Source organism: Anabas testudineus, chromosome 3, assembly GCF_900324465.2.
Source record: "Anabas testudineus chromosome 3, fAnaTes1.2, whole genome shotgun sequence".
NCBI lineage: Eukaryota > Metazoa > Chordata > Actinopteri > Anabantiformes > Anabantidae > Anabas > Anabas testudineus.
In genome coordinates this window covers 384057-395727 of record NC_046612.1, presented here as the reverse complement: position 1 = coordinate 395727, position 11671 = coordinate 384057, and the positions used below count along the sequence as shown (strand labels likewise).

The following is an 11671-nucleotide window of genomic DNA, read 5'->3' as shown; positions in this document are numbered from 1 at the left end:
GAACTAACTGAAGCTTGTTTATGCACCTGGTTGAACAGCCAGACAGTAAGGCATTACAGTAGTCCAACCTAGAGGTGATGAAAACATGGACTAATTTTTCTGCATCATTTAGTGACAAAATATTCCTTATCTTGGCAATATTTCTGAGGTGGAAGAAAGCTGTCCTGGTGATATTATCTACATGAGCTTCAAATGAAAGACTGGAATCTAAAATCACACCAAGGTCTTTGACTGTTGCACTAGATGTAACGGAAAGGCCATCTAGAGTTACGGTGTGGTCTAACATCTTGCTTCTAGCTGCAGATGATCCTATAACTAGTACTTCTGTCTTATCAGGATTTAGCAGAAGGAAGTTAATTAGCATCCAGTCTCGTATATCCTTTACACATTGCTCAACTTTATTAAGCAGTTTGATCTCATCTGGTTTTGATGAAACATATAACTGTGTGTCGTCAGCATAACAATGAAAGTTAATACCATGTTTACGGATAATGTTGCCCAGAGGAAGCATGTAGAGGGAAAAAAGCAGGGGGCCTAAAACTGAACCCTGTGGAACACCAAACTCCACTGGAGAGCATGTGGAGTAATCGCCATTTAGATCTACATACTGATAACGATCAGTCAAATAGGACCTAAGCCAGGAGAGGGCCGTTCCCCTAATTCCAACAACATTTTCTAGTCTGTGAAGGAGAATACTATGGTCAATGGTGTCGAAAGCTGCACTGAGATCGAGTAGCACAAGCATAGAGACACTACCCTGATCAGCGGCCAATAGGAGGTCATTTACTACTTCAACAAGTGCCGTCTCTGTGCTGTAATGAGGCGTAAATCCTGACTGATAGAGTTTGTGTATGTTATTTCTATGAAGATACGAAGATAGCTGCCCAGCTACTATCTTTTCGAGAATCTTTGAGATAAAGGGGACGTTTGATATCGGCCTGTAATTGGACAGCTGACAAGGGTCGAGATCAGGTTTCTTGATTAGCGGTTTAATAACTGCTAATTTAAAACACTTTGGGACATACCCACAGCTGAGTGAGGAATTTATGATTGTCAGCAGGGGTTCTATTATTTCTGACACTATCTGTTTTAGAAAGTGTGTCGGTATAGGGTCTAATGTACAGGTTGAAGATTTTGCAGAAGAGATGAGTGAAATTAGTTCATTCTCTTCAACAGGAGTAAAGTAATCTAGGTACTGATCTGCTGAGGTTAGCTTGTCACCTGTGTCAACTAAATTGTCTGGTTTTAAAGCTTGGATTTATGCCTTATATTTACAATTTTGTTATTGAAAAAGTTCATGAAGTCCTCACTACTGCACAACGTTGTTGTGAAGATATCTGCAGTAGTTTTCTTTCTAGTTAATTGGGCTACTGTATTAAATAAAAATATAGGGTTATTTTTGTTGTTTTCTATGAGAGTGGAGAGATACGTTGATCTAGCTGCACTAAGAGCTTTTTTATAGTTCAGGATGCTCTCCTTCCATGCCATCGGAAATACTAACAATTTAGTTTGGCGCCATTTACGTTCTAACTTTCGAGCAGTCTGTTTTAAAGCGTGCGTGTCATCGTTATACCAGGGAGCAAGTTTCTTATCTCTAATGACTTTTCTTTTAACTGGAACTACATTATCTAAGGTATAACGTAATGACGACTCTAGATATTCAGTCGCCTGGCCTAGTTCTGTGGTGTCAGACGGTGATCCAATCAAAGTTGATAACTCTGGGAGATTACTAATAAAGCTCTGTGCCGTAGTTGATGTAAATGTACGTTTAATGCGATAGCGCGGCGCTGAGTATACATTATTAATATGACACACTGTAGTTGAAACAAGATAGTGGTCTGAGATAATTTCAGACAGTGGGAGCGTAAGTAAATTTCTTATACTTAAACCAAATGATATTATTAAATCTAAGGTGTGACCCGCTTTATGAGTGGGTCCTACTACACACTGATCTACTCCTAGTGAGTCCAATATGGACATAAATGCTGTTCTCAGAGGGTCTTCTGGATTCTCAAAGTGAATATTAAAATCTCCACCAATTAACGCTTTGTCTACAGAAACAACTAGGTTAGAGAGGAAATCTGCAAATTCACAAAGAAATTCAGAGTAGGGACCTGGGGGTCTGTAAATGATAATTAGCGGGATCGGTTGAGCAGACTTTATATTTGTATCTATACTTGTTATGTTACTATAAAGACATTCAAAAGCTTTAAATTTGTGTACATGTTTTTGTACGATAGTCAGATCATCATTGTAAATAACTACGACACCTCCTCCTCTACCAGTCAGACGAGGCTGGTGAATGTAGCTGTATCCAGGAGGAGCTGCTTCATATAAAGCTACATACTCGTCCTGTTTAATCCAGGTCTCTGTTAAACAGAGTATATCAAAATCCTGATCTGTGATAGTTTCAGTAAGAGCTTTAGATGTAAGAGATCTAATATTTAACAATCCTAACTTCAGGTCAGAGGTGCTGGCTGCACAATCAGTGTGCTCTGAATTTGAGGTCTGTATGTTAATTAGATTATTAAAACACACTTTCTGGGTTTTTCTGATTTTTTTGTTTAGCTTGAGGAACAGACACAGTCTCAATATGTTGAATCCCTAGTGACGACTCTGTGCAGCTAGCAGACACTTGGTTTAGCCTGTTTGTCTGCTCCCTGGCCTGGGCTGTGGGTAGTCAGCGACTAGCTAGACCTGATCTTAGACTAAGAGCTATGCTACACGAAATGAGAGCAGCACCTTCCCGAGTGGGATGGACACCGTCCCGCCCTAACAGGCCAGGTTTGCCCTCAAAGGTACTCCAATTATCTATGAAGCCCACGTTGTTTTTGGAGCACCACCTGGACATCCAGCGGTTCAGCGACCATAACCTGCTGTATCTGGAAGTTTAGTCATGGCAACTGGACTTCCTTTAGTTAGGTGAAACGTTTCGCTACTCATCCAAGTAGCTTCTTCAGTCTGAAGATAGTTGGTTAGAGGCCGCAAATTTATGCTCCAAGGCTGGTTTCACTCCACCCCTTGCCCTGAATAGGCTCGTTAGGTGAAACAAAGGATGGGGGGGATGTGAAGGATGTAATGATCACACCTCAGCCCACCCCCTCGTAACACCTAAATGGGTCGTTAAGTGTGTCCAACCTGGTGCAGGTGTGAACTGTTTCTGGCCTTTTTGGGGATAGATGAAAGGGCAGCATGATAAATAGAAGACAGGTTGTGTCTAAGTCCTCCACCTCTGTTGAGAGAGGGAGTGTTGATTTGCACATGCACGGCTTCCCTCACCCCTCTCTCAAACCACTTGTCCTCTTTGTCCAATATTTTAACGTCACAGTCCTCAAATGAGTGTCCTTTATCCTTAAGATGAAGGTACCCAGCTGATTCAGGACCTGAGGTGTTACTCCTCCTGTGCTGTGCCATCCTCCTGTGTAGCGGCTGTTTGGTTTCTCCAACTCAGAGGACTTTACGGCAAAGGTCAGGGACCTGGAACTGGATACGGATGAAACCATGGTATCCTTTGATGTTACGTCTCTCTTCACCAGCATCCCCACTACGGACGCATTGACATCGGTGAAGAGAAGACTGGAAGAAGACAGCTCCCTCAGCACCAGAACCAACCTCGGCCCCGACCAGATCTGTTTGCTCCTGGACCTGTGTCTCAACACCACGTACTTCACGTACAGAGGGGACTTCTACAAACAGAGACACGGCTGTGCCATGGGTTCCCCAGTGTCACCCATTGTAGCAAACCTATACATGGAAGAGGTGGAGAAGAAAGCTCTCAACTCCTTCCCAGGGACGACACCGACCCACTGGTTCAGATATGTGGATGACACCTGGGTGAAGATCAAAACCCAGGAGTTACAGTCTTTCACAGACCACATAAACTCAGTGGACACCAACATCAGTTTCACTAGAGAGGACACCAAAGATAACCGTTTGGCCTTCCTGGACTGCGCGGTCATCATTGGGGCAGGCAGAAGACTGGAAATAGAGGTTTACAGAAAACCCACCCACACGGACCAGTACCTGTTGTTCGACTCACATCATCCACTACAACACAAAATAGGAGTCATCAGGACTTTTAACCACAGAGCGCAAAACATCCCCACCTCCATAGAAGCCCAAAAGAAAGAAGACAGGCATCTGAAGACAGCGCTCAGGACTTGTGGATATCCCAAGTGGGCCTTTAACAAAGCAGGAACCTGTTCCAGGAAAAGAACAAGGGAACAGTCGGAGTCTCAGGTCCTACGCAAAAACCTGGTCATACCTTACATGGCTGGGGTTTCAGATAAGCTGAAGAGGATTTTCAGAAAACACAACATCCCTGTCTATTTCAAACCCACTAACACACTCAGACAGAAACTTGTACATCCCAAAGATCGGACTCCAAAACACAAGATGAGCAATATAGTGTATGCGGTCCAATGCAGTGAGGAATGCCCTGAACTGTACATTGGAGAAACCAAACAGCCGCTACACAGGAGGATGGCACAGCACAGGAGGAGTAACACCTCAGGTCCTGAATCAGCTGTGTACCTTCATCTTAAGGATAAAGGACACTCATTTGAGGACTGTGACGTTAAAATATTGGACAAAGAGGACAAGTGGTTTGAGAGAGGGGTGAGGGAAGCCGTGCATGTGCAAATCAACACTCCCTCTCTCAACAGAGGTGGAGGACTTAGACACAACCTGTCTTCTATTTATCATGCTGCCCTTTCATCTATCCCCAAAAAGGCCAGAAACAGTTCACACCTGCACCAGGTTGGACACACTTAACGACCCATTTAGGTGTTACGAGGGGGTGGGCTGAGGTGTGATCATTACATCCTTCACATCCCCCCCATCCTTTGTTTCACCTAACGAGCCTATTCAGGGCAAGGGGTGGAGTGAAACCAGCCTTGGAGCATAAATTTGCGGCCTCTAACCAACTATCTTCAGACTGAAGAAGCTACTTGGATGAGTAGCGAAACGTTTCACCTAACTAAAGGAAGTCCAGTTGCCATGACTAAACTTCCAGATAACTTCACCTGGACGACTGAGAATCTTCACCGACATAACCTGCTGTAGGTTATGTCACCTCGTCTCATTGGGAGGGGGCCAGAGAAGATTACCACTTCGGGCATCGCCTTCGCTAATTTAAACACCTCTTTAAAGTTAGATATACGACTGCTCCAGCATGTACCACTATCTTTGAAAAGCTATGCTGTCCTAAGGCCCTAAGATTGCCTTCAATGTCCGGTGCCCTGGCCCCCAGGATACACCTGACCACAGCTGCTAGAGCCCCTAAAGGTCTGGCTAATTTCACGTGTCTCATTATCGAGTCTCCTATAACCAGAGTTCTTCCAGGTTTCTCAGCGGGTGAATCACTGAGAGGGGCAAACCTGTTAGACACGTGAAGCACTGTAGCCAGGCTGACAAAGAGTCATGTAAAGAGCCTAGTATTCTGTCAACTCTCAGCAGCAATGATTTTTTAAATTTCTTTACAAATAAAATCATAACTATTAGAGAAAAAATTGATCAGATCCTCCCTGCATATAGCATGGATTGTACAACAACTCTAGATTCATCTTGAAGACCATGCGTGTACTTAGACTGCTTCCTCCCCGTAGATCATTCTGAATTAATTTCAGTAATTAATTCCTCTAAACCATCAACATGTCTCTTAGATCCCATCCTGACTAGACTCCTCAAGGATGTCTTACTTTTGGTCAGCACGTCCATATTAGATCAGATCAATCTATCTTTACAAATAGGCTACGTACCACAGGCTTTTAAGGTTGCTGTAGTCAAGCCCCTGCTCAAAAAACCTACTGTGGACTCAGGGGTCTTAGCGAATTATAGACCAATATCCAATCTGCCCTTTATCTCTAAAATCCTTGAAAAGATAGTTTCTAAGCAGTTGTACGACCACCTGCGTAGCAATAACTTGTATGAAGATTTCCAGTCAGGATTTAGAGTACATCATAGTACAGAAACAGCACTGGTAAAGGTCACTAATGATCTTCTATTAGCATCAGACAGTGGTCTACTCTCTATACTCGTCTTGTTAGATCTTAGTGCTGCATTCGACACTATAGATCACAACATTTTATTGCACAGACGGTAACATGTCATTGGGATCAAAGGAACAGCACTAGAGTGGTTTAAATTGTATCTATCAGATAGATTTCTGTTTGTACACGTTAATGATGAGTCTTCCATGCACAGCAAAGTCAGCTATGGAATTCCACAGGGATCTGGGCTTGGACTGATTCTTTTCACTTTATATATGTCCCCTTTAGGTAATATCATTAGGAAACACTGTATAAATTTCCATTGTTATGCAGATGATACCCAGCTATACTGATCTATGAAACCAGGAGAAACTAATCAATTAGTCAAACTTTAAGCATGCTTAAAAGACATAAAGGCCTGGATGACCTCCAATTTCCTTCTCCTAAATCCAGACAAGACAGAGGTTATACTGTTCGGGCCTAAAAATCTCAGAGACACTATGTCTAATCTCATTCTCACCCTTGATGACTTAGTATTGGCCTCAAGTAATACTGTAAGAAACCTCGGAGTTATCTTTGATCAGGATATCTCCTTCACTTCATACATCAAAGAAATCTCTAGAACTGCCTTTTTTCACCTGAGAAACATTAAAGTTAAAATTAGGAGCATCCTGTCCCAAAGTGATGCTGAAACTAGTCCATGCATTTGTTACTTCCAGACTGGACTATTGTAATTCATTATTAATAGGATGTCCCAATAACTCATTAAAAAGCCTCCAGTTAATCCAGAATGCTGCAGCCAGAGTTCTGACTGGAATTAGTAAGAGAGATCATATTTCTTCTATGTTAACTTCTCTCCATTGGCTCCCTGTAAAATCCAGAATTGAATTTAAAATTCTTCTCCTCACATATAAATCCCTTAATAATCAGGCTCCATCTTATCTTAAAGAACTCATAGTTACATATTTTCCAAGCAGAACTCTCCGTTCTCAGGCTGCAGGTTTACTTGTGGTTCCTAGAGTTTCCAAATGTAGAATGGGAGGCAGAGCATTTAGCTACTTAGCCCCTCTCCTGTGGAACCAGCTCCCAGTTCAGGTTTAGGAGGCAGACATACTCTGCACATCCACAAGCCTACATCAACTTCTGTGTAGAGAAAACTGTACCAACTTGGAGGGTGCGGTGTTTCTCCAACAGCAAGCCCTGGGTGACCCCTGAGCTGAGAGCCCTACTGAAGGAGAAGAGGAGGGTTTTTATTTCAGGGGACAGAGAGGAGCAGAGGAGAGTTCAGCATGAACTCAAATACAAAATCAGACAGGCCAAGAACAGCTACAGGAGGAAGCTGGAGGGGCGGCTGGAGAACAACAACGCTCGAGATATGTGGAGAGGCCTGAAGACCATCACTGGCCACGGGCAGAGAGCAGGCACGGTGGCATCTGATGAAGATCAGGGCTTGGCCAACAAGTTAAACCTGTTCTTCAACAGGTTTGATTGCACCCCCCCCCCCCCCCACCCCAGCTACACCCACCCCCACGCACTCTCACCACTGCACACCACCCCCATCCACAACCATCCCATCTCTGCCCCCCACCTCCACCCCCCTTTGCCTCACTTCTAATCAGGTGAGGAGAGAACTGAGGCGACTTAAGATCAGGAAAGCTGCAGGTCCAGACGGCATCGGACCCGGACTGCTCAGGGACTGTGCTGACCAGCTCTGTGAGGTGGTCACTTACATCTTCAACCTGAGCCTGAGTCTGGAGATGGTCCCGGTCCCGTGGAAGACCTCCTGTGTGGTTCCGGTTCCTAAGATGGCACACACTAAGGAGCCAAACCACTACAGACCAGTAGCCCTGACCCCCCACTTGATGAAGACCATGGAGATCCTCAGCCACCTTCGCTCAGTGGTCAGCACCGCGATGGACCCGCTGCAGTTTGCCTACAGGCCGAACATCGGGGTGGATGACGCTGTCATCTACCTGCTGCACCGGGCGCTGACTCACCTGGAGGACGCCGGAACCGCTGTGAGGGTCATGTTCTTTGACTTCTCCAGCGCCTTCAACACCATCCGGCCAGCTCTGCTGAGAGAGAAGCTGGAAGGGGCAGGAGTGGACGGACGACTGGCTGCATGGACAACCGACTACCTCACCAACAGGCCACAGTATGTGAGGCTACACAACTGTGTGTCAGAGGTGGTGGTTTCCAGCACCGGGGCTCCTCAGGGGACGGTGCTCTCACCGTACCTTTTCACCCTATACACATCGGACTTTACATACGACACCAGCAGTTGTCACCTCCAGAAGTTCTCTGACGACTCGGCCATTGTTGGCTATGTGTCGGGGGGGAACGAGCTGGAGTACAGGTCAGTCATTATGGACTTTCTGGACTGGGGTGACCGCAACCACTTGTGCTTGAACACCAGTAAGACAAAGGAGATGGTGATTGACTTCCGGAGGAGAACACCACAACACACACCGGTGAGCATCCAGGGCTCAGACATTGAGGTAGTGGACAGTTTTAAGTACCTGGGTGTTCACCTCAACAAGAAACTGGAATGGACTCACAACACAGATGCCCTGTACAAGAAGGGCCAAAGTCGCCTCCACCCTCTGAGGAGACTGAGGTCCTTTGGAGTGTGCAGGCCTCTCTTAAGGACTTTTTATGACTCTGTGGTAGCCTCTGCTATCCACTACGCCGTGGTCTGCTGGGGAGCAGTCAGCACAGACCGGGACAGAAAGAGACTCAACAAGCTGGTCAGGAGGGCCAGTTCTGTCCTGGGCTGTCCACTGGACTCTGTGGAGGAAGTGGGTGAAAGGAGGATGTTGGCCAAGCTAACATCCATCATGGACAACACCTCTCACCCACTACATCGGACAGTGGAGGGGCTGAGCAGCTCCTTCAGTGGCAGACTGTTACACCCTCCATGTAGGAAGGAGCGGTTCCGCAGGTCATTCATTCCAACAGCTGTTAGATTGTACAATGCCACAGTTTAAATATACATGTACAAAACCGGTTATCATGAATCCATAGCCCATCTCACTGTATTGTTTTTTACTTTATTTTATTTTATTATTACATATAACATATTATATATGTTAAGTCGTAATAGTGTATATAGTCGCAGATTCATGTAAAATGTTTATTACTTTTGTATTTTTGCACACCCTCTCATTCTTTTTGTACATTACTGTTGTTCTGTTGTTCTTTTTGCACTGACCTGCTGTAGCAATTGAATTTCCCCAATGTGGGATCAATAAAGAATATCTTATCTTATCTTAAGACTAGACTTAAGATAAAACTTTCCTTTTTTATGAACCATCTCTTAGTTCTGCTGCTATAGGTTAGTCTACTGGGGGACCTCTACTGATACACTGAGCTCCTCTCCTCTCTCCTTTCTCCTATATCAATGCAAATGCCACCATTTCATGTCATTAACTTTGTGTCTTCTCTCTCCTGTAGTTGTGTTTCTTCCTCTCTTTCTCCCTCTCTCTGTACTTTTCTGCAGGTATCCTCGGCTTTGAGCTGTACATCTCCAGAATCCAGTTCACCTACCCAGTGTTCTTGCTGCTTGTTGTTGTCTTATTGCCTGATGTTCTTTTCTCTCTTCTCTTTCCACTCACCCCAACCAGTCGAGGCAGATGGTCGCCCACTATGAGCCTGGTTCTGCTGGAGGTTTCTTCCTCTAAAGGGAATTTTTCCTCTCCACTGTTGCCCAAAGCTTGCTAAAATGGGATTGTTGGGTTTTCTCTATAATTTTTTGTATAAATATTTTCTGTAAGGTCTTAAACCTTACACTGTAAAGTGCCTTGAGATAACTTCTGTTGTAAGTTGTTGCCATACAAATAAAACTGAATTGAATTGAATTGAAAAGAGACCCCACTAGTCCAGGAACTGGAGAATGCCATTGATAGGGCAACTTATTACAGATTGTATCCTAGGGAAGCCACTCCTTGCCTTTATGGCCTTCCCAAGAAGGAGCCCCTCTCAGACCCATAGTCAGCATCAATAACTCGGTCACGTACAACATTGCCAAATACCTGGCCACGGTATTAGCTCCACTAGTTGGACACACATACCATCAAATCCATAACTCAGAGGACTTTACGGCAAAGGTCAGGGACCTGAAATTGGAAACTGATGAGACCATGGTATCCTTTGATATCACGTCTCTCTTCACAAATAAAGGCTTCTTCTTCACTGACCAGATAAGTGGAAGATACCTGGGTGAAGATCAAGATCCAGGAGGTACAGGCTTTCACAGACCACATTAATTCAGTGGATCATCAGTTTCACTAGAGAGGACATGATAAGAGAGGACAGGATAACCTGTGTGGTCATCATTGGGACAGGAAGACTGGAAATAGAGGTTAACAGGAAACCCTCTCACACTGACCAGTACCTATTGTTTGACTCACATCACCCACTACAACACAAAATAGGAGTCATCAGGACTTTGAACCATAGAGCACAAAACATCCCCACCTCCGTAGAAGCCCAAAAGGATGACAGCCATCTGAAGACAGCTCTCAAGACCTGTGGACCCCAAGTGGGCCTTCAACAAGGCAGCACCCTGTTCCAGGAAAAGAACAAGGGAACAGTCGGAGTCCCAGGTCCAACGCAAAAACCTGGTCATACTTTACATGGCTGGGGTTTCAGAGAAGCTGAAGAGGATTTTCAGAAAACACAGTATACCTATACACTTAGACAGAAACTCATCCATCCCAAAGACCGGACTCTAAAACACAAAATGAGCAATATAGTGTACGTGGTCCAGTGCAGTGAAGAATGCACTGAACTGTACATTGGAGAAACCAAACAGCCGCTACACAGCAGGAGTAACACCTCAGGACCTGAATCAGCTGTGTACCTTCATCTTCAGGACAAAGGACTGTGACTTTCAAATATTGGACAAAGAGGACAAGTGGTTTGAGAGAGGGGTGAGGAAAGCCTTTCATATGTAAAACAACACCCCCCCTCTCAACAGAGGTGGAGGACTTGGACACAACCTGTCTCCTATTTATAATGCTGCCCCTTTATCTACCCCCAAAAAGACCTGAACCAGTTCACACATGCACCAGGTTGGACACACTTAATGACCCATTTTAGGTGTTTATTGTTGTTTTAGGAAGTCCGGTTGTCATGACTCAACTTCCAGATCAACCCATAAAGACTCAAAGGTTCCCAGCAGAAACAGAATTGGAGCCCAGTTCAATGATCCTTGAATTATTTTTATGGACATGCGAGGAATCATTTTTAGTTTACAGCTTACAGGCAGTTAAATGCGCACATTTACAGTATAACTCCTAACACAAAGTGTCATTGCTTTAAGAAATATATCGGGCCAACAAAGATTATGGTAAAGTAAAACTTCTGACTTTCTTTAACCCATCTTGTCAGCACTTATCTTATCTAACACTTTAATTATGCTGTGTAAAAGGCAAGGTATTTTCCATCTGTGGACAGAGACCTGATGTTAATACCTAATAAACCGTATACAGTGATTATAGCAGATCTGTAAATGCCAACATGTTATTAGTCAGTGCAGCAGGATAATAGTTCGTGTCGTGTTTGTATCTGCAGTATTAGACCTGATGCTTCAACAAGCATTAAACACTGAGAGCGGATGTGAACATATTTATCTTATTGCACTGGTTTTTTAAATGAACTTTAGAATTCTTCTGTGATCA

General features: G+C 44.3%; 1 protein-coding gene and 1 pseudogene across 1 annotated transcript; both read left to right on the top strand.

Annotated features, from left to right (window-relative positions):
* Positions 1 to 2729: 2729 nt before the first annotated feature.
* On the top strand, positions 2730 to 4737 carry LOC117152842 (the record flags this gene model as incomplete). Its single annotated transcript, XM_033325931.1, has 2 exons — positions 2730 to 2750; positions 3427 to 4737. Coding segments are annotated over exons 1-2 (1332 nt in total), but the record flags the coding sequence as incomplete, so codon positions are not given.
* A 2628-nt stretch (positions 4738 to 7365) lies between these two features.
* Positions 7366 to 11041, top strand: LOC117152841 (annotated as a pseudogene).
* The last annotated feature ends 630 nt before the right edge of the window (positions 11042 to 11671 follow it).